This window comes from Thunnus albacares, chromosome 23 (assembly GCF_914725855.1).
Source record: "Thunnus albacares chromosome 23, fThuAlb1.1, whole genome shotgun sequence".
NCBI lineage: Eukaryota > Metazoa > Chordata > Actinopteri > Scombriformes > Scombridae > Thunnus > Thunnus albacares.
The window spans coordinates 18284655-18308387 of NC_058128.1; the positions used below are offsets into that span (position 1 = coordinate 18284655).

Sequence of the window (23733 nt, forward strand, 5' to 3'; positions counted from 1 at the left end):
ATCTTAAGAAGATAACTTTTGGGGGGAAAAAACCATATCAGACACACATTATTATTACAAAGTAGAGTATTTTATATACATCTTAAAACATGTCTGGAGGGGATCTTTAAATTCTCAAAAAGTATTTTTTGGTTGTTGTTTAATTTTTTCCTTATTCAAACATGGTGTGTTTTTTTCTTACTTAGCTGAATGTACTTAGGCTCTACATGGTTCCACAGGTTTTCTTCTTAAAAGCAGTTGGTGCTAAGTTACTATTCAATTCAAAACATTTTGACAATGTATGCTTTTCTACTGTCCACATACACTGGAAGTCAGACATGTTGACGTTTAGTAGCCAAAAAATCACGGTCTAACAACAAAAATCAAACGACACCGGAAGCAGGGAGCAGTGAAGCCTCAGACGAAGGCGGAAGTGATGGAGTAATTTATCTCGCCCTCTCGCCCCTCTTCGCTCACCACGCGGAGCAAAAAAACCTTCCCATGATGCCTTTTTCCAGCATGGCTGTAAACAGTTGTAACATTAGCTGAGAGATAAAGAAATTATAGTTTTCATGAGTCGTATAAATCGCATGACGGTCTTTGGAATACCATTCATCACTTATCAAGCAACGAAGCAAAGATGAAGATCAAATCCAAGTCTTCGTATCACAAATCTGAGAACACCTACAGGGTGAGAGTCCAGAAACACACTGCAGCATGTTGCTAGGGGCGAAGCAGGGATAAAGTGGAGTTAAAGCTCTTTAAAAATCGCTTTTATCAGTGTGTTAACAGTTTCAGTGATGGAAAAAGTATTCACATCTTTTACTTAAGTAAAAGTACCAATACAGCAATGTAAAAAGACTCTATAAGTAAAGTAAAAGTACATAAGTATTATCAGCTCGATGTAAAGTATTGCAGTAAAAGTATTGGTTTGGTTCCTCTGACTGATATATTATTATATATGACATCATTAGATTATTTGTACTGAAGCATCAGTGTGTAAACAGCATGTTACTGTTGTAGCTGCTGGAGGTGGAGCTAGTTTCAACTACTTTATATACATTTAGCTAGTTTAGCCCAGTGGTTCCCAACCTAGGGACCGGCCCCTACAAAGGGTCACTAGAGATGATTAATGAGAGAGGAAAGAAGAAAAAACTAAGTTCTCTGTTTTCAGTTTTTGGACTTTTTCTCTAATGTTGTAGTGGAGTGGAAGTATAAAGTAGCATCAAGTGGAAATACTCAAGTAAAATACATCAACATTGTACTTAGGTATAGTACTGGAATATATGTACCTAGTTACTTTCCACCACTGAACAGTTTAGACACCTTTTGTGACATTTTATATGAATGTCATTGAAGCAAACGTTGTCAGTTTGAGCACATTAATATAAACCATGTGAACCTCTTTTCTCCAGAATTTTCACAACAACATTAAGCCAGTAGTGGTTATTCTTCAGTCCAAATGTTAGCTGTTTCCTTGTATTTATATAGAAAATATTAATCATAAAGAGTATGCTTTTATGGGGCTTCGGGGCGATACTGACAGTATGAAATACCATAAAACGTTGACTACAATGTAGGTTATATGAAAGGTTTTTGTTGAGGATGAATTAAGCAAATAACTGCAAATTATGTAGAGGAATTAAGTGTAAATTTCTCTCAAGAAGGACAGTCTATTAAGTTATGGAAAGGTGACATTTAACCTGACATCACAGGCAGTGTACATTGTCATTATTACAATATTAGGTTATTATCTAATAATATTATTATTAGATCATTTGTCTCCACACTAGCAGATCGTAAACCTTTCTCACTTTTCTCTTTCTCAGTTTCTCACTTTTGCTGAGAGACTTGCCAATGTCAACATCGATGTCATCCACCGTATTGACAGGACTGGATCTTATGCAGAGGTACAAACAATCAGTAATCATGGCAACATAATTGTTCCTCACATTTACATCTGCGTTTTTATTGACTTGTAATGACCTGTCTTGTTTGCTCCCAATGCAGGAAGTAGAAACATACTTCTCTGAAGGACTGACAAAATGGAGAGACCTCAACTTGACAGAACATTTCAGTACGTATAAATGATAAAAAAGTGAATATCCTAAACCTGTGGTGTATCTGTAGCTAATGTAAAATGAATGCTTTTTCCTCTCCAGCTACGTTTTTGAAAGAGGTTTCCAACAAGAGCCAGTCTTTCAACATGCTAGTTTTCCATCAGAAGTCGATAGTAGAAACCCTGAAAACACACCTGGCAGTCAAGAACAGTCTGGCCTACCAGCCTCTGCTGGAGTAAGTTGCCCGTTTTGTTTTGTGTTTATCAGAGGACCTAGCTGTTTGTAGTACTAGTTGTAGTTTTTTTTTAAGTTGGACTCAGTGAACTAACTCTAGATGTGTCTTCTCCTCTCCTTCTTTCTCCAGCCTGGTGGTGCAGCTAGCCAGAGACCTGCAGACCGACTTCTACCCTCACTTCCCTGACTTCTTCATTCTGATCACCTCGCTGCTGGACACAAAAGACACAGAGGTGCTGGAGTGGGCTTTCACCTGCCTCTCCTACTTGTACAAGTACCTCTGGAGGCTCATGGTGAAAGACATGACCAACATCTACAGGTGAAAAATAGCAGCAATTGTTAGAAAGAGGATGTATGCACAGTTCTCTTTTTTGTGACTGATCATCTTTTACAATTATGTCCAAGAGAAGAGTTCAACAGTTCACAGAACCTCTATTCTCCTTTGCAGCACTAAAGTGTTTCTTGTGTTTTATGAACGGTAGATGAAGAGTGCAAGTCATATGTTTTCTAAAATTAAAACTTCTGTCCACCCCACAGTTTGTACAGCACGCTGTTGGAACACAAGAAGGAGCACATCCGCAAGTTTGCAGCAGAGAGCTTCTCTTTCTTGATGAGAAAGGTGGGTGACAACATCACACTTGATGTTGTGCTTTTCTTCCTTTTTTTTTTTATGTTAAAAAAATGAATTCAGTGTTTTGTGTTTCAGTGTGTGCAGCTGTTTTCCATGATAAACTTGTGTCTCCTCGTGTCCCACAGGTTCCCGATCTTGACGCCCTGCTGACGCACGTGTTCTCAGACCTGCAGCAGCACCCCGACAAGGCGGAGGGAGCGGGTCAGCTGCTGTTCGAGATGTGCAAAGGAGTCCGAAACATGTTCCACTCCTGCGCTGCAACTGTGAGTTTCTTCTGAGTACCTGCTGCATGTTGGACAGAGTTTTCATTTATTTCTTGCTTGTATGGTATGATTTGATGTGACGGAGCTACGCTGTCCTCAGAAATTTAGACTTAAACAGTATAAATACAGGTCATAAATTCAGATTTTTCAATTTTTTCTGTTTCTCTGCACCTGTCTCTACAGGCTTTCCCTGTAGCTTTGCGGAAGCTCGGTTCTACAACCAATCCAGGAGTCTCTCTGCCATGGGACACTGTCAGGGATGCTTTGGATCACATGGCCCAGGCTGCAGCCAATCATGTTGACAAAGAACATTTCCTGGTTTTGTGGGAGTCCTTACAGGTAAGACTGTTTTATTTTCAGTTGGAACATCAGGTGCAAACTTAAAGGAATACATATCTCATTGTTTTACTCAAAAACCCTTCATAGTAGATCATGATTCACCCAATCTGTGTCCCTGCGTTCCAGTCACTGTCTCTGTCAGTCCTTTCTCCATCCTCCGATCATTTATTTGTACATTCACTGCCTTGTGTCTGATGGCAACATGTCTAAATCTACAGGTCAGTGCGGTGGAGGTCCTTGGTGTCATGGAGGCACAGGGAGAAGAGGCAGAACAAGCCACAGACCAGCTGGAGAGGCTGCTGTTCATTTTCCACACCCTGGTGTCCCACAGGGACGGAGCCAAGATCACCAAGCCGGAGGCCGTCTGCCAGGTAAGAGGAGGACACTAATTTGTGAGATTTTGTCAGACACAAAAAAAACCTTATTGTTGCTTAAAGTCCAAATGGTGTGTGTCATGTAGCTGTACAAACCATTTTTGTGTCCTCATCACAGACGGTGCTGCGTCTGATTCAGAGCTCAGCTTTGTCAGCTTCCTGTTCCCGGCTGCTTCTTCAGATTATCTCCTCTCTGCTGCTCGGGGAGAACATCAGCTTGCCCAATGCACTCATCCAAGAGACGGTCCAGAAGGTATGTGGGTGTGTGTGTGTTGAACAGACAAGAAGAATGAGATGTGTGAGGATGAGAAAGTCATTTGTTTAATGTGACAAAATTAAATGTGCACGCTCTCTGTGTGTGAATATGTGTGTGCCTTTTTTCACGTGAATGAATCATGTGAAAATGCTCTCTGTCTTCTCCATCAGGTGTTTGGCAGCACAATGGGGGAAGATCTGATCCTAGAGTTTACCAAGGAGATGTTCACCATGAAACAGTTTGAACAGGTGAGTTGTCATCATATATATATATATATCAATATTTTCTCCCTGTGTTTGGGTCAGTCTATGTCTCATTTCTCTCTACACGTCCATGACAGTAAGTTTTCTCTCCTCTCCTTCAGCTCTTTCTCCCCAGCCTGCTGCGCTTCACTGCCGGGTTGTTCGGCTGCGGCGATCCAGTGTCTCGCCACTGCGGCCTGGAGGTGCTCGTCAGTCTGATCCTCGCCAAAGCCCCACCCCCCACAGATGGCTCCATGGCCTTTGAAACCTACCCGCTTCTCTTCACTGGACAGACCACAGGGTTAGATTCTCACTTAATTTAGTCATAAATTAAATTCTAGGTCTCTAACTCATACAATTAAAGTGTAAGTTTCAACATGTTATTTTCTCTGAGGTAAAATGCGTCTTTCTTCTCCTGCAGAGTGTTTAATAAGGAGGCGGGTCAGGCTTCACCAGAGCAGTCGGCTGTGCCAGAGCTGGTGCTGTCGCTGATCAAATTTCCTGAGGAGCAGAAGCAGCCTGTCACTGATCTGTCGCTGCCTTGGGCCGCACTGGTGCTGCTGCCACACCTCAGGTAACACGTACATACATATTTCAACACACACGCACCTGGTCACAGAGCTTCTTTTCTGAGATACAGAAGCAGTCAAAAGCTTGGACACACTTTCCCAAAGTTTATTACTTGAGTGTATTTTTACTGTTTTTTCAGGCCTCTTGTTCCAGCAAGTGTTGTTCCCGCTGTCACCACTTTCTTAAACCACCTTTTGTGTGAAATTGAGTCGGAGAAATTGGGGAAAGGTTTGTTTTTATTTTCTGAATCATTGATAGTTTGTAAAAAAAATGTCAAAAACATAAATTTCTACATAGTAAAGTTTTAATTTCTCCTCTCTCTCATGTCACTCCTCCTCTGCCCTCCAGCCGGTCTGTTTGTAGCCACACAGGCTCTCAGCTGCCTCCTCACTCTGGACGGCTCTGCCCAGCTGCTCTCGCTGGTCACTGTGGACAAGGTCACCTCAGTCCTACGGTAAGTAGCACTACATGTTACTCAGTAAACACTTTTCTCGCTCACACTAACGGGTTTAACTCATGACAACTACACACTTTAATGTTACAGAAAGTTTCCCACAGACCTATCAGCCCTGCTACTAGGAGACCTCTACTACACCCGCCTGTCACTCAGCGGCGTTTCAGAGCACCTATCCCACAGTGCACTGCTGGAGGTCTACCAGATTCTGCACGCTAACCTCTCCTCCAACATCTCTAAGGTATGTCTCCAGTCACAGCAGTGGCGGTGCATTTCTACCTCTACCTATCTCATGTTTATAAAAAGATTTTTTTACCTCCAATTTCACAAATGAATTGTTTTCTCTCTTAGATCCGCCTGCTGACTCTAAGGATCCTCTCTCACTTTGAGGCAGAGCTCCCCGCACAAGCTGAGGTACGACTGTCAGTCTAGTTTCTTATTAAACTCTATCAATTATAGAAACACTATGCTCATGTAATTACTCGTGTGGGTATCTGTGCCTCTTGTCCAGGGTGAGGAGAATGTGGAGGTGCAGCCGGTGTTTGTGGTGTGCCTGCAGGCAGAGCTGGTGCCGGCTTCGGTGCAGGACTACAGAGAAAAGCTGCTGCACCTCCGGAAGCTGCGACACGACCTGGTGCAGCGCAGCCTGCCACAGGGGCCGCACGGCACCTTCCAGCAGGTAGAGAGGAGAACAGCACTTTGTGTTTTTTCTTTTCATCATCATGATATTAACATTAACATCATTACAGTTGTAGATGCTACAGATCAACACTGGTTCCCTTCCTCTTTATTTTCAGGTGCCTCTGCGTTACCTCATCGCAATGCTGTTCGTCAATTTCAGGCCACTGTGGGACGCAGTCATTGAGCTTCTTGTGTGAGTATAAAATTCATACAGTTTTAAATGATGATGTTTTGATTAATTGAGTCATTTATGTTTAGGGACTGAGGCCGTTTTCACATTTTGTTGGCATAACCAGCCAGTGACTACAAGCTTTTGCTGTACCTTTCAACACATTGAAGTTAAATGAGTTATTCTAAAATTGCTTACATGACTTATTAGTCAAAATGCAGAACTTGTGTTACCTGAATAAACATTACAAATATTCAACATGTTTGAGGTGTTCTCAAGGTGTGTCTTCCTTGTTTTGCAGGACTCACGCCAGAGGGATGGACAACAAGGACTTCTGGAGGGTCTACCATGAACATCTGGAGATGGTGGCAGGACTAGCTGGTAAGGCTGCAGGATTCAACATATCGTTCTGAGTTACATTTAAATTCCCTTCCAAGTTCACTGCCAAGTTTTAGTACAAATACATCGAACAGCGAACGTAGTAAATAGGAGACAAACAGATCTTCCCCCTCTGCATTTCATAGAAAAAGAACTGCAGGAGAATGATGAAGAGGATGACGATAATGAAGCGGAAGAGTTGGATCTTCAGGGCGAGCCGGGCTGTGATGTCATCGAGAGCGGGGAAATGGGGGTGCTGTTTTTACAGCAGCTGAAGTCGACCTCCAACCCCAACGAGAGGACCGACTTTCCCAACTTCCGCAGCCTGCTGTGGCGCACCATGGCTCAAGTTCCCGACAGAGTTGAACCACGTAGCCGAGAACTGAGCCCTCTGCTGCTCAGGTTCATCAGGTTAGTGTCTAAAACGAGCAGGTGTTGGTTTTCAAAGAAATCTGGCTCTGCACATTATTCAAACATTGTGTCAGGTCTTGTTTTTATACCAGTGAAGTGTTAATGTTTGACGGACCCCTGTGCTACTTGTCCTCCGTTTTTGTCGGCAGGAATGAGTTTTACCCAGCTGACCTGCAGGTGGCGCCTACTCAGGACCTGAGGAAAAGAAACGATGCCGCCCTTGAGGAGTCTGGAATGGCTGTAGAGGAAGAAGAGGAGAAAGAGGAAGAGGAGGCTGAGGAGGGAGGCAGACAGCAGAGGAAAGCGCCCCCAAGGAGAGCTGCTGCCAAGTAAGACTTGAAACACAGTGACACAGTCGTCTTAAATGCCAATCCAGGCGACAGATCTGTTAGGCTATAAAAACGTTAAAGGTGCAACATGTAGCTTTTTAAAAATCAATATTTCATCGTAAATTAAAGTTTTAAAGAAGCTCTAACCAATATTTTTACATTAACAATGGATAAAATGAATATTTGTAATGTGAGAATTATCATTGGACTACTGTTCCCTTCAGCTCTACGGAGCTTTATAGTATCTTTCAGCTAATTGTGTTTATTCAGCTCTAAATATATCGCAGTCCATTACAACACCATCACTGAAAACAGCCTCCAAAATCCTCCTTATACTAGTGGTTGCACGGTAAACTGGTAACCAATTTTCTAATATTGTGAAGACTTTGTTGTTATTTTTAATGCCCCTGTAGGATTTTTCTAACCCAAGCACACTGAATGAGTGATGAATATACTAAACCAATTTCTCACCACATTTGTCTCATTTTTATTCTAATAGTTTGAAAGATGACATTGCTGATTAAGTTTTTATGTGATTTTGTCTTTTCTCCAACAGACAGCTCATCGCTCATCTGAAGGTGTTCGCCAAATTCACCAACCCTCGCTCTCTCTACCTGGAAAGCAGCCTCAGTGAGCTCTACAACCAGGTAATCCTGAAACTTCACATTTTGTATTTAGACCAGCGGATATTGGAACATGTTTGGACACTTTTCAGACTTTTTCTGTTTGAATGTATGTAAGATTGAGACTTTTCTCTGGTGTCAATGCAGCATTTCTACTCTATTTCTCTCTCACTCTGTCTGTCTCTGTTTTTCAGCTGCTCTGCCATCAGGATCATCAGATTCAGCGAGTAGCACTAGAATGTGTTCTCACATACAAAGACTCCAACATTGTACCATACAAGTAAGAAACCTACCTCAACCACCTTTTAGAGATGTAGAGGGAAAAAAAAATACAGTAATATTTCAGTCTCTTTCCATTCTCTTTATGTTCCTCAATGGAGTCATTGTGAGTGTCTTTGATAGGAATCAGAGCTCTCGTCCTCATCCCTCTATGGTTACAGAAGACTTTATAACTCTCAGGAATGTTAACTTCCACCTCAGCGCTTGTTTCTGCCTGACATTATGCCCTCTACTGTCTGTTATTAAGCTATCCGTTTACCGCACCTCCAGCCAGCCTGCAGACAGATGTGCAATTCCGGGAGTTTTGCATTACAGATGATTGTGTGTGTGTGTGTGTGTGCGCCTCTTTGTTCAGGATCAGGCTGTCACACTGACCTGGATACAGGACAGTGATAGTCAGAAGGATGGCAGTCATTTCTGCCATTTGTATGCTGCTCATCAACCATATCATAGTATGTACAACGTAGTCTTTAGCTGACATTGTAAGTGGTTATTAAATACATGTAGCATCATTAATAGGCCACATTATGGACAATTGGGAGCTTCTTTAACCCAAGTTCAAGCATCTGCCTCAATGATTTTAGTTTTTTAAAAGTTTTAAAGTTTTTTAAAAAGATTGAACGACTACAAGCCACAGGAGTGCTGCTCTGTGCCCCATTGTTTTGACCTCTGTGTGTGTGTGTGTGTGTGTTCAGGGAGAATCTGGAGAGGCTACTGGATGACAAACACTTCAAAGAAGAAATTGTCCATTTCAACATCTCCGAGGAGACGGGAGTTATTGATGCTTCCCACAGAGCCAGACTCATCCCATTGCTCATGAGGTATTGTGTGTGTGTGTGTGTGTGTGTGTGTGTGTGTGTGTATGTGTGTGTATGTGTGTGTGTTTCTGAGTACCTTTTTTTAGTAGTCTTTTCTGTCTTAAAGGAATAGTTTGACATTTTGGGAAATGCTACAGCCAGGAGAGTTTATGGTCTCAATCGCTAGTTTCAAGTCTTCTTCAATATAACATGATGTTCATTTTGCAAATTATTATTATTATTATTATAAATTATTATATTAGAATATACGATAAATCAGGGTATGCTTAAGGGCTTGGCTAAGTTTTGATTGACTAACACAGCGACAACATTGGTTAGGTAATGTAACCATGGCGTAACCCCAGATTCACAGTATAGGCAGAGTATAGGCATATCCTTAGCTGTCGCTATTTCGGTGTTTTCAGTTCATGAAACTTAATTGTACATTGTGGTCACCATAAAGTGTGGTTCCATGTTTGGTTCTACTAAAAGACCATCTAAGGAGTCGGATGCTCAGTTTTTCTGGTAAATACATTTTGTTTTAATGGTTTTAAGCCTGTTTCAGTAGCAAAAATTAGCATTAGCGTTAGCATTATCGTAGCTAACCATAGAGTAGAAATGTACAGTGCAAACCAAGCTAGCAGCTAGCTTTAGGTCCAAAGATAGTCACTTTTCATCACCTCAGGCTCCAAAAATCCAAGATGGCGACGGTGAAAATGCCAAACTCGAGGCTTCTAAAGGCGAGTCCACAAACCAACGTGTGAAGTCACGGTGGCTACGTCCATTATTTTTTACACAGGTTATGTTCTAAAGGTAAAAAAGTCCAGTCTTTTATGCTAAGCTTAGCTAATGACTCGTGACTGTAGCTTCATATTCAACAGACACAAGAGTGCTGTCAATCTTATCTATCTTTGCTAGAAAGTGAGTAAGTGTATTTCCTAAAATGTGAAACCATTCCTTTAATTTGCCAAGACCTCTTTGATCATTATGGGATTATTCTTTTATTGAACTATATAACAAGTTCAAACATTAATTTACATACTGGCTAATAAATGTACAAAGACAGACCATTGTTTAACTTCTTTTCATCTAATGTTACTGGAAAACAGTAGCAGTGTGTTCCCAGCCTATCTGTCTCCCACTTTTACAATATTGACTTTTTAAAATCAATATTGGTTCTTTGTTTTATTCATTTAGTGGTTTGCATCAATCAGCCTTTACCTCTGCTTGATGCCAATGTTTTCTACTCCATTTAGAAAGCTTCAGAAATGCTCTGTGGTAACAGTAGTCACGTTCACACATTAATGATTGATTTTAGGAAAGTTGAAATAATGAAAGGATGGCTGTAATTATCATTTTTACTACATTGTTTTTAATCATTTTGACCCCAGGTTCCTATTTATAATTTCTGATGGTAACGGAGCACTGCTTTACCAGAGGTTTGTTAAACATTGATATTCTCTCAATGACATGTCTCCTTTTTTGCCATTTTTGACACAGGATCTTGTTTGGCCGTCTGCGCACTAAAGCCGGCAGTAAGTTTCAGGGGAAGGCCAGCGCCGCCACCAGGTCCTCCATCATTCTGCGCTTCCTGGCAGGTTGCCAGGCCGAGGAGTTGGGAATGTTCATCGACCTGCTGTTGGAGCCCGTCTGCCATCACAGCCAAGGTAGGACACGAGCATGGTGGAAATGAAAGATATCCTCCAACAAAGCTTGCAGAACTTGTATAAGATGTTACAGGAAATATGTTTTAAAAAACATGGTATTCTGTTCTGCATATTTATTTTTTTTGTTGAGAGAAGAACATTTTCAAAGACAATTTAAATAACTGTTGTTTAAGTTATATATCCAATTGTATCTGAAAAAGTGAGGATTTGCTCTTTTTCATATCATTATAAACTTAATGCTTTATTCTTTTCACTATTAGTAAAAACTAGTAGTCCCTCTGAAATTCAAATATAAAAAAGCAGCATTTTAACAGTGGACGTGTCCTCACTCAACCCCTTCCTCTGTCTGTGTCATCAGGTTCCTGTCTGGCTGCGGTGGAGAGAGCTGTAGCCGAGACGAGCGCGGGTGCCGTCCTGCCGCTCGGCCGTCAGCACAGCCTGCTGAATGTCATCCATGTGGTGATCCAGAAACTGGGCCACCTCATCCACATCTACCTGCCCAAGGTGCTGCAGATCCTGCTGTGTGTCACCGCCTCCGTGTCCACAATCTTGGACAGCAGGGACCAGGTAATCAGGATTACAAAATGTTAAAGGTCTATTTCATTATTCCTTTCTCTCACTGTATATATTTACATAACTTTGTATAATCCTTAAAATATTTAACTGACTGAGTGAAAAATATGCTGTTGCTGTTTCGCTGCAATTTTTTTTCATGGAGATTTGGGTTCTTCTCCTTTTCATCTGCAGTTGCGGGCAGGTTGCATCAGTCCTCTGAAGAACTTGAGGCGACTCGGCATCCTGAGGATCCAGGACTTCTTTGACGGCTTTGACTCCTACAGCTTCACCCCAGATGAGCTGGACGCCGTCTTCCAAGCTGTGGTCTGGCCTCAGGTACGTGACGCAAACTTGTCTTTTTTTGTGGATTTTTATTATGTTTGTTTACTTTTCCAATTCAGTTCTCTTTTACCTATGAGTTTAAATTCTTTTGCACAGGTTTGTCGTCTACCTACAGAAAGCCCCTACTCGCCCACCCCTCTGCTGAAACTCATCCATGTGTGGTGCAAAAATCCCAGGTCAGAGTCCGACTCTTCTCCGCTTGTCTTATTCCCATCACATCACTCGTCTCTTCATCAAGGAAGTTCAAATATATATTCTGGTCTGTCTGTCTCAGGTATTTCCCCCTCCTGGCCAAACAGAGGCCAGACCACCCGCAGTGTGGTGTCCTCCTAAACGTCTTTGCCCTCCTCTCTGCCAAGAAGGCTTCCCCGGTGACCATTGCCATGGTAATGGACATAGCCGAGGCCCTCGCAACCACAGAAAACTTTGTTGCTTCAGAGAGTGAGACAGAGCTGAGCGTCAACGGCTGTGTGTTTCCAACGCCTGAAGAGGGCGCTCTCATCACTGCAGGTTAGCAGATTTTGCTTTATAATAAAAAGATTAAATATGGAAATTTAGTTTTTTTCCTTATACTGTTAACCTCTTCTAAATTGAATTTCAGGCTAATTGCAGCTGGTCAAAGTTAAATGTGCTTGTTGTTGTATCTCCTCCAGACTCAATAACTCAGGGCTCCAGACTGCTGCTACCTCACATCTCCACCCTCCTGCAGTACCTCAGCAGCGTCGTACGCAACACCGACAGGCTCAAGAAGAAGAAGTTCAGAGCGCAGGTGGCCAAGGAGCTCAACATCCTCTCCAAGTGAGCTCACATATTTTTGATCATCTGTTTATTTTGTTTGAAAGATATCTTCTCTCTCTTGAATATGACCTGTGTGCAGTTTACTTTGTCTCATCAAACTCATTTTTGGATGTGTCACTTTGTGTCTGTCAGGATTAGCCGATTTGTGAGCGATAAGGAGCAGAGTTCAGTGCTCATCAGCCTGTTGCTGCCCTACCTCCAGAAAGGCAACAACCCTCAAGTAAGACTGTTTTTCTTTTTTGTTCTATTAAAGACTGTTATGATCCAGAGAGCTCAAATGAGAGAATCTACTAGTGGCTAGTAAATCATGTAACAACAAAGTGGCATTTTGGTAATTTCTCTTTCCACATTACATCCCTCTCAAATTGGAGTTGGTCAAATGTTCACTGTGTGTTTGTTTCAGGAGACGGAAATCGACATCCTGGCCACCGTGCAGAACCTGCTGCGACAGTGTGTGCAGCCCTCTGCCTTCCTGCGGCCGCTCAGCAAACTCTTCTCCATCATTCACAACAAGCTGCCCAGACGGGCCCTCATCAACGTCTTCCAGGTGCAGCAGAACAACTTAAGAAAACGTTATGTTTGCAGGCACACTGTATTTTAAAATTTCAAGAAGTAACACAGTAGATGCACTCAGAAGTTTTAATTCTTTTTACATTTATGCACTGAACTGTTGGAGTCTCACCTTAATCTTTCATCATCAGCTGATTTTTGAACACAGCCTCGTCTGTTTGTGCTGCTCTGCTTTCAGACTCTGTCAGATCTGGATCCTTCACTAACATACATTACTGATGTAGCTACAAAGGTAAGATCACTTTACTGTATTTGCGTCAGATGTTTACCAGGAACTAGAAGTCTCAACATTAATCTCTGGTGTCAGACTCACATACCCTGATATAACAAACTCACTGTTCTCTGTTTGCTCTCTCCAGCTTAACGCGTTAGACAGTCGACACTTGGATGAAATCCACTTTGACGTGAGACTGACAGCTTTCCAAGATGCCACCAGGTACATCAAAGACATGCAGACTCTGGACCTGGACTACATCAACAACATCATACACAACTGCTTCCACACCTATGAGGTGAGAAGATATGATTAGTAGGAGTGATTTGGATTCAGTGTGATTCAGTGTGAAATGTTTTAGTTTTTTTCTAGCAGTTTTCCAAATTGTTGTCTTCCTTCTTGAAATTGATGGCTGTTTACCAAACCTTTTGTTACCCTTCCTCTTTCCTTTAATGCAGATTGGTGACATGTCGCTGGGAGACAACGCCACCTTGTGTCTGTCTGCAGTGATCACCCAGCTGGCAGCGGTCGGGGCTGGAGAACAACTCTACAAGGACATTGTGCAACACACCATCCTGGATGCTGTACACAAGGGGCTGCGCAGCAAGACAGAGGTAGAAACTCACACACACACACTTCCATGATTTCCTAACATACTATAGTATATGTTGAGAGATGTTGTAAATATGAAACAACTGAAATTAACCAGTATGCAGCAGGTTTAAAAATGTCTCTACTCTTTACTCTACCAGAGTGTGCAACATGAATACACCACTGTACTGGCCTGCCTGGTGAAGACGTTTCCCTCCAGGAAAGAGTTCAGAGACCTGGTGCAGCTCACTGACTACAATGACCCAGAGTCTGACTTTTTTGAGCACATGAAGCACATTCAGGTAAAACAGAAACTGCAGAAACAGATATTAAATTGTTGCATCTCGCTCTTGTCAGCTCACTTTCCTTTTTGCTTTTCCTTTCTCATCTCACACCTCTCTCCTTTCCTGTTTGACTGCTATGTATATAATACTTCTGTTTTTCCTCTTTGTGTAGATCCACCGTCGGGGTCGTGCCCTGAGGAAGTTGGCCAAGCAGCTGACCGAGGGAACGGTGGTAATGACGCCCCGTTCCCTTCAGAATTACATTATGCCGTACGCCATGACTGTCCTGCTCGACGAAAAGATGCTCAAGGTGACTCATACGCACAAACGTGCACACAGCTCAATGGTTTAATTGCAAAATGTAGGATAACGCATTCAGAACTTTATGGGAGAACTTTTTAAGGCTTTGTACTAAACTAAAAAATGTCTTTCCTGACATGCTGCAGCACGAGAACATGACATCAGCATCGGTGGAGGTGGTGGGCGCAGTATGTCGCAGGCTGACCTGGTCCAAGTACCTGTACTACCTGAAACACTTCGTTCACATCCTGCAGACAGGGCAGACCGAGCAGAAACTGGCTGTCAGGTGAGGTTTGCATGCATGCTTTTAAATGAGCCCTATTCTGCAGGTTTTTAACCATTACATTGCTTTCCGATGCCATTTTTATTTTAATCATGATACTTTAATGTGATTTGTAAACCTTCTTTCTCCCTTTCCTCCTCCCTCCCTAACTCCAGTTTGCTGGTCACAGTCCTGGATGCTTTCCACTTCGACCACCAGACCCTCAGCAGAGAAATGGAGGCTGCTAAGGCCAGAGAGGGTGAGTCACTAATCTGAAAGAGAGTTTTTTTTTGAGTAATATAAATTAGTTGAAGCTTTGATTGTGTGTCAACAAGCTTATTCTGATAAATGAGATGAGTCAGTACCTGAGCTCCAGCTTTAAAAGGATAAATTTGATGAAATAAAACATCCTAAATCAAACTGCACATCTTCAACCAGCTGGGAGCGTCGCGATGGACGCAGGTGACGAGGAGGAAGCTGCGGCCGAAGAATCAGACGCAAGCGATGATGAGGAACCCATGGAGGTAGACAGTAAGACTTCTACCTCTGATGTTCCCATGGAAACCGATACCACAGATAGGGAAAAGGATGGCGTCTCTAAGGAGGAGGCCACCGCTAAAGCCGAGAGACCGCCGGCTCCCAAACCCGTCGTAGCGGCCAGCGGGCTGCCGCAGAGTAAAGAGGAGCTGGAGTCTCTGATGAGTGCCATCCACCAGACTGTGAATGACAGCGTGCTGCCCCGCCTGCAGAGGTGTCTCACCGCAAAGGTACAGCCATGATTTGGTATCCTAATGTGTTCTGAAAAAGTCTGCAAACAGCACTATAATAGTAAAAGTGTGTGTATTTACGTGTACGCCCTCTAGGTGAAACGTGAAGAGGAGCACAAGGCAGTGAAGTCAAAGGATGTGAAGGATGAGGAGGTGGCGAGAATACCGATAGCCTTCGCCATGGTCAAACTGATGCAGACTTTGCCTCCTCACATCATGGAGGCCAACCTGCCTGGGTATGCAGCTCTGTGTACATGCATGTGTATGAGCGCGTGGATATCTGGCTGGTTAATGTGTTTTATGAAGGGAAAAAAAGCTCAAAAGTGTGTGTGTGTGTGTGTGTTATCCAGGATCCTGATCAAAGTGTGTGTGGTGCTGAGGAACCGTTTCCAGGAGATCCGTGACGTGGCGCGAGGAACGCTGGTGAAGATCATTGAGACGCTGGGCTGCAAGTACCTGCAATACCTGCTCAAAGAGATGCAGAGCGTCCTGGTCAAGGGCTACCAGGTAGGAAGATAGAGGGATGACACACACACACACACACACACACACACATGCAGGCACACAGAAAGATACAGAGAATGACAGAGAAGAGCTAATATGCACTTGTTTCTACAGGCTCACATGCACATAATGGAGTTAAGCCTTGACAGTATTTCAACATGATCATTATTGATTTCATGATATAATGGCAATGGTGCATTGACTTTGATTGTCTTAATATCTATCTGCCTTCTATGTTTCCGCCCTGCAGGTCCATGTCCTGACATTTACAGTGTACCAGTTGCTCTCAGTCCTCAGTCCAACCCTGAAGAGTGGTGACCTTGACCCATGCATGAACATGCTCATCGATGTAAGCACAAGTCTTTTTCACACCTCATACCTATGTAGGCTTGTGTCTCAAATATTGAGGAATGTGAAGCCTCAGTTAAAACATGATCCAGGTCATCTTTTCTAGCGTTTATTTTATATTTTAACGCTTTTTGAAATACAGTTAACACGTTTGTCTTTCCTCTGCCTCGGTCAGATCTTCAACAACGAGCTGTTCGGGGCCGTGGCTGCGGAGAAGGAGGTGAAGGGGATCGTATCCAAGCTGATGGAGGCGCGACACAGCAAGAGCATGGATTCCTACGAGCTGCTGGCCCAATTCTGCAGCAAGGAGAGCATCACCAAGCTCATACTGCCAATGAAGGAGGTGAGAGAGGGGGATATGATTTGGAAAGTAAAACATTTGTTGTGAACACTAGATGATGACACAAGATCTCACTTAAAATATACTAAAGGTTGGCTTTCTCTGACTTTTTTTTAATTGTGGAAAACTGGTAGGGTTTTCAAAATGCATGTTATTTTGTTGAATCTAGTTTTCATAGTTAGCGTTTAAAGTCTTTAGAAATTTTCTTTTACTATTAAAAGCATTTAAAAAAGACTAATAATATTTCAGTCATGGAGGTAGAGTGTTATAATTCAACTTTACCTAATTGTTGGTGTAAACATAAGAAAGATAAACCGGCATTTCTCCTCACTCTCTCTTCCTCTATCAGATCCTGGAGACATCGTCCAGTCTGAAGGTGTGTAACCGGGTGGGTGCTGTGCTGCGCCGACTGGTCCTGGGTCTGCTTGTCAACACCGGCATGACCTCCCAGGACATCCTGCTGCTGAGCCACGGCCTGGTCAGCCAGAGCCTGCCGCTGCTCACCAAGAGAGACCGGTACACAACTTACATCTAAAACACCGTCAAATACTTACATGCTTATTTCCATCGTCTATCATTCACAATACTGTCATTATCATTTATGATACTGTGTGTGTGTGTGTGTTTGTAGAGAGAAAGGATCAGATAAGTGTCCCTTAGACCCCCGACTGCCCCCTCCCAGCTGCTTGCTCCTGCCCCCGACCCCAAAGAGAGGTGGTAAGAAAGCTCCGGTCAGCAGCCGAACCAACATGCACATCCTAGTGGACGCAGGCCTTAAGGTACACGTCCACGTACTCAAGCTTCAATAATGCCACATAGTATTTTTATTAGCATCAATTTGTAGCAATTAAGAAATTGCTCAGAACCATCTCTACTATTATTCACTATTTTACATTATTTTCTGTCTATTCCTCAGCTGCTCCACCTGAGTCTGAAGAAAGCCAAAGTGACATCATCTGAGGCGTCTTCACTCGAGATGCTGGACCCCTTCGTATTGCTGCTGCTCGATTGTCTCGACTCCATGCATGTCAAGGTTGTAGCATCTGACAGTTTATTTTTCCCAGACTTTGTAATCGTGCCTGTTATCACCGCAACATGAGCTGTGTTCCCCATCTTTTTGTCGTACTTTAACTGCTGCGCAACACAATTTAGCTAGATCCACAAATGCAGACTATAACCTGCACTGCCTCCACTCTCCTCCATCTGTCACCCTCTCTTTCTCTCTCTCTCTCTCTCTCTCTCCACTCTCCCAGGTGACCACAGAGGCTCTGGTGGCGTTTACTTGGCTGTTAAAGTTTCCTCTGCCAGCAGTGGAGCAGAACGCCGGCCAGCTGACCAAGCAACTTTTTGTCCTGCTGAAGGATTACTCCAAGGCCGGAGCCGCCCGCGGGGAGAACTACCAACTGGTCCAGAACTGCTTCAAGGTAGTAGCACCACAAAAAATAAGCACACACACCTGAAGATAAACAGGTCAGCTTATTGTTAAAACTATTTTCCCTTTAGTTTTGGCAATAAAACAAACAGAAATGTTGAGGACTGAATTTTTTTTTTAATGTTCCTGAAAGATTAAGGCAGCTTTCTAGAATATTATGAAATTCTGAAAGGGAAAGATGACAAGTAGGATAAATTATTTGTTGTGGAACTGCTCCAACTAAATTATGAAGAGTCATTAAAAAAAACCTAAATATTGTATTGACATGGACTGTTTTTTCTATTGTTCAATTTCTCTCTCAGGCCATCACCATACTGGTGAAGAATGTCAAAAGCAATAAGATTTCAGAGACACAACTGCAGGTGCTGCTGGGATACGCTGAGGAGGACATCTATGACCAGTCTCGCCAGGCTACTGCCTTTGGCCTGCTAAAGGTAACTACTGCAGCTGTAGTGGGGGTCTGTCTTCTCTGACTGTTAAGTCTCTTTTACATTGCTGATAGTGGTGACAGCCTACAGCCTCTGCATCATGTTTTGATGATGGTGGTGGACTAACGGCTGACAGTTAGTAGTTGACTCCAATGAAGAGACGCAGACAGCTCCGATGTCGATTCAGTGATGAGTTGTTATTGTTTACAAGCACTTTGGGATCTGGGGGATACAAGCCCGGTCAAACTATTCAGTATAAAATCATAATCAAATGAAACTTACAATGCTAATGAATGATTTCTGTAGCCATTAAATTACAAATTATAGGCCAATGGACCAGGCCAGGATCAAAGACTTATATTACAAATTACACAAAAGACACTATTGATACAGATGGATCAGTACACATAGATAATCACTCTGGATGTCAGTATAGTTATAGTTAGTCTCTCTGTAGTCTCTTTCAGATCAGCTAAACATGAATATTTACAGGTTTTCATTGAATAGTCACACACTCACCTGGGGGATACAAACCCGGTCTGATTTGTTCCCCCAGTGATGGGCTTTATAACTACATCCTTACCTTGGATACTGTGTAGCCAAGTATTAAATATGAAATATAAAAAAACAGCATGAAAATAACACAAATATGTACACTTACAACTATCAAATAAAGGTAAAATTACCTACAAAATTATATTCTATATTGTAAGATTTTGCTATTACACATGTAACATGCAAGAAGCATATGTTACACAGCCAAGGTCAAAATGAGTGTTTTGTGGTTTTCAATTTTGCGTACAGGACTAGTCTGAAGTTTAAAAATAGTAAAATATCATCAGTTTCATAATAAATTCTTTGTGTTCTTTGCGTTTGTGTGTCTTTGCAGGCAATTCTGTCCAGGAAGCTCATTGTACCAGAGATGGAGGAGGTGATGAAAAAAGTGTCCAAGCTGTCTGTCAACGGGAGCAACGCTATGATCAGAATCCACTGTCGACAGGTGCTCACACAGGCAATGTGTAACGTCTTATAAAGAGACAATCATCTCCAGTTCAGCCGGTAAATAGAAGGGGTTTTGTGTTTTCAGATCTATCTAAAGTACCTGCTGGACTACCCTCTGGGGAAGAAGCTGAGAGAGCACCTGGACTTCATTATGGCCCAGCTGACCTATGAGCACGACACAGGCAGGGAGTCTGTGCTGGAGATGCTGGCTTACATCTTCCAGACTTTCCCTAAGGTGTGGACATTTTCTCTCAAGTCTGCATGTATACTGTGTGTGTGTGTGTGTGTGTGTGTGTGTGTGTGTGTGTGTGTGTGTGTGTGTGTGTGTGTGTGTGTGTGTGTGTGTGTGTGTGTGTGTGTGTGTGTACAAAAATATTTTGGACTCTGCATTTCGTAATCAAAACAAAAGCTTAGATTGCGTTTTTATTTTTCTGCTCAGAACCTGCTGCTGCAGCACAACGGCCTGTTCTTCGCCCCGCTGGCCTTGGTTGTGATCAACGACGACTCGGCACGCTGTAAGAAAATGGCGGCCATGGCCATCAAGACCCTGCTGACCCAGCTGGATCTGAACCACCAGAACACCTTGTTCTCCCTCGTCAACACCTGGCTGAATTCAGAAAAAGTACACATACACTCACACACACACTTAAATTATACATATACAACTTCAAAATCTTTACATTAAAGTGAATACCACCAAGTTATTTTTATCATTTGAACATGAAATAATTCATTGTTTTTATTATCAGTGCAGCATTTGCAACTCTACTGACTTTTATATATTTCAGTGTCTTAAATAATGTAGAATGTGATTTATAATTTTCCCATCTGCCCCTTCTCTCAGGCCAGCCTGCGGCGTCTCGGGGCTCAGGTCTGTGGTCTGTTCGTGGAGGTGGAGGAGGAGAAGTTTGCCCGTCGGATGGACGACCTGCTGCCTCTGCTGGAGACAGAGATCAACCCTGACAACTACGAAGATGTGAGTCAACACTTGAACATCTTCTACTTTTGATGTAGTTATGTGGAATAAATGAAAATGATAACATTTTTTTGAAACATGAAGAAAAAGGAGCTTCTTTTTAACATGAAAACTCTCTCAGATCGAGGAGGAGCAGGATGAGAAAGGAGCAGACCGGCTGTTGTTCAGTTATCTGACTCTCATTACCAAACTGAGCAAACACTGCGGCCTGCTGGAGCTCAGCAAGCCTCACGACACACTCTGCAGTATCTGGGGTAAAAGACTTACACACACCACCTCTCTATCACTTACATCCACCTACATTCCACACACACTCACTCTCTTTTTTTTCAATGTATGTGTACACCTTTAGGTCACATTGAAGCCCACCTGCGGTACCCTCACTGCTGGGTGTGGCTGACAGCCTCGCAGCTCTTTGGCCAACTATTTGCTGCCCAGCAGGCGGAGCAGCTGGTAGCTGTTTGGAGGGGAGAGGCAGGCGATGATTCACCTCAGCAGGCAGCCACGGCCTTCATCGTCAAAGGCCTGGATAAGAAGGTGATAGGACTGCCTGTTTTGCTACTATGAATGGTGCAGTGACCTAATTTTTGCATCTTGTTGTTTCAATAAGTTTTCTCTTTATCCTCTCTGTCCTCTAGATGAGAGAGTTGGCGTTATCTTTCTGCCATCAGCTACAGTCCAAGTTCCTGGACACGGCGTCAGGAGAACAGGTGCACAAATTCACTGCATCTCAAACACTTTTCAGCAAATCCCGCCGATTACATTTGATTGACAGATATTCCTGCTCCGCCCCCACAGGTGATCAAGAACCTGCTCTTCGTCGGCAAGGTAATCTACCTCATATCCCCTGAGTCTGATGTCACTCCTCCCGAAGAAGAAGCAAAAGAGGAGGAAGAGCAGCAGAGGGAGAATGGAGATGAAGAAGAAGAGGAAGAGGAAAAAGAGGAGAAAGAAAAGGAAGAGGAGGAGAAAGAAAAGGAAGAGGAGGAGGAAGAAGAGGAAGATGACAAGGACGACCGGCCTCCTTCCCTGCTGTGGCTGATGAAGAAGCTGGCGCTGATGGCGAAAAGAGAGGCAGCGTACACTCCTAAAGTTCCCCTGAAGGTACACACTGTCTTTACCTTACCTACACACACACACACACACGTCCAGTTCTCTGGTTGACTAGCGGCAGCTTGGTATCCTATTACTCAGACACTTCCTCCAGTCACTATAAAGAAAGGAGATTAGCTTTCACTATCTTAACAATACAACATTAACCGACTTTTGGACTTCCATCTGAGTAGATCTACTCTATCAGTAGCCTGCTATGGTGGTGTATGCAGGCCAAATGAATATGTGATGTGTTGTAGTTAAGGAAATAAGCATTGAGGGTCAGTATTTTTTAACTGGAGTAGTTTTAGTTAAATTTGAAAAGCAACTCCATACATGACAGCAGGAAAATTAATCTCTTAAGATGTTTAATTTGCCAGGGTAGGAAAAATGTATTTATCACATCGGAAATGCACAAATTTGATTGAGTTTAAATCTTCAGGTCAGTTAAATAATTACTATTTTCGAAGTCTGCAACTACTGTGGAAGACAGCAAAGTTACTGTGTGTCAAATGGTATTTTTTGGGGTTTGGTGGAGACCAAAACAGAGCTTAAAGCAGGGTAAATATTTGACTTACATTTGTTTGCTGGACAGAAACAAAACTATAAATAAAAATGCCAATATTGCTCTATATCTATATGATGTGTTGGTAACTGTTTGCTAACGTGAGCTATATGACAGCTCACAGCTTGTTTCCGCTGCCCCCAATTATTGCAGGTTTTAAGAATGGCTTCATACCAAGCTGAAAAGCATATATACTGACTTCTTGTGGTTAAAAGTTTCAGGTCTGTTGCACCTGTAACCTCACCTAATAGTCCTTCTCTCTCCTTGCCTAAATACATTTCAATGTATTAAATTCATTTAGATACAGTCTGTCCTGTATCTAAGTAAGCTCATTTTGTTTTCCCTTCACTGTCTCTCACAGAGAACATGCGTATTTAAGTTCCTGGGAGCGATAGCCATGGACCTGGGGAAGGAGCGGCTCGGCCCCTATTTGACCACTATCATCGCTCCTCTGTACAGAGAGCTGGACAGCACCTATGCAGACCAAGGTTACTGATTATTCTTGTCTTTAAAAAGCCTATAACTCTGGCAAACTGCTACTCTCTGTCCAGATTTGAACTTGTCCTGCAGGAAAATAGTTGAAGAATGAAATAATTCTCAAACTTCCTTCAAAAATGTCTTATGTCTTATTGTACTCCATCGCTGACCCCTGTTCTCCTCTTTGTCCAGACCCCACACTGAAGAACCTGGCACAAGAGCTGATAGAGCTGCTGAAGAAACATGTGGGACTGGAGAGATTCTCTCTGGCCTACTCCTCAGTCCAGAAGGAGTTTTCAGTGAGGCGAGCGGAACGCAAACGCCACAGAGCCATGCAGGTATGATGGACACCAACACGTTGTATTGACACATACATTACTATCCCTGGCAATCATCTTAACGTTTGCACTCTCTTCTCCCTCGTTCCTCTCTCTCTCTCAGGCGGTGGCTAACCCAGACATTGCTGCCAAGAAGAAACTCAAGAAGCACAAAAACAAAATCGAAGCCAAAAAGAGGAAGATCGAGTTCCTTCGGCCTGGATATAAAGCGAAGAAGCACCGGAGCCATGCTCTCAAAGATCTGGCCATGGTGCAGTGAGCCATGTAGGTGGCTACGTTTGTTTGTCAAGGACGCTGGGTGCGAATGAAAGCTGGCCATTTGGCCCAGAAAAGAGACTCGGGCAGGCTCTTGATAGCTAACTGGCTGCATGTTCCACGTTACATAATATCTTTTACAAGTCTAATTAATGTCAGTTGATGAACACATCACACTGGGCCAGCAGACACAAATCAGATTTTTCACCCTGGTGGATTTGCTGATGTGTGTGGGGAACAAGGACCTAACCATGTGATATGTTAATAATCTAATCGGTCTTTATTGTTACACATCCAACGTCCTTGTGTGTATGTGTGTGTTTGCGTAAAAGGAATTAGCAATGAGACATCATGTAACAGCTGTAACACAACGGGGTGTCTTTAAATTGCAGATCAGAGCTGAAATCTATTTTTTATTTTCCTCCTGCTGTGAACAGAGAGAAGAAATGTCCTCATATTTATATCATGTGCAGTTCAATGTACAACTTTTTGTAATTAAAAAAGACATTTTCAATGATTGTCTGGTATCACAATTTAAAAATCAAAGACTTAACACA

General features: G+C 42.8%; 1 protein-coding gene across 1 annotated transcript; it reads left to right on the forward strand.

Annotated features, from left to right (window-relative positions):
• Window positions 1-311: 311 nt before the first annotated feature.
• utp20 (UTP20 small subunit processome component) lies at window positions 312-23694 on the forward strand. Its single transcript, XM_044343959.1, has 61 exons — window positions 312-670; window positions 1809-1889; window positions 1990-2056; window positions 2142-2274; window positions 2404-2592; window positions 2811-2892; window positions 3030-3167; window positions 3351-3506; window positions 3725-3877; window positions 3999-4133; window positions 4307-4384; window positions 4501-4679; window positions 4800-4952; window positions 5088-5176; window positions 5297-5402; window positions 5493-5643; window positions 5754-5816; window positions 5914-6081; window positions 6200-6276; window positions 6554-6633; window positions 6777-7041; window positions 7191-7370; window positions 7927-8017; window positions 8188-8273; window positions 8968-9093; window positions 10570-10736; window positions 11095-11303; window positions 11484-11627; window positions 11730-11809; window positions 11908-12143; window positions 12287-12431; window positions 12564-12651; window positions 12835-12978; window positions 13180-13233; window positions 13361-13513; window positions 13674-13829; window positions 13968-14108; window positions 14263-14400; window positions 14537-14676; window positions 14829-14911; window positions 15091-15419; window positions 15516-15655; window positions 15770-15926; window positions 16174-16272; window positions 16447-16614; window positions 16961-17127; window positions 17243-17390; window positions 17528-17644; window positions 17865-18035; window positions 18346-18477; window positions 19361-19471; window positions 19559-19708; window positions 19913-20095; window positions 20318-20449; window positions 20571-20703; window positions 20802-20986; window positions 21088-21159; window positions 21248-21553; window positions 22468-22594; window positions 22776-22921; window positions 23025-23694. The coding sequence occupies exons 1-61, from the start codon at window positions 620-622 to the stop codon at window positions 23178-23180; spliced, it is 8484 nt and encodes a 2827-aa protein (XP_044199894.1). The 5' UTR covers window positions 312-619; the 3' UTR covers window positions 23181-23694.
• The last annotated feature ends 39 nt before the right edge of the window (window positions 23695-23733 follow it).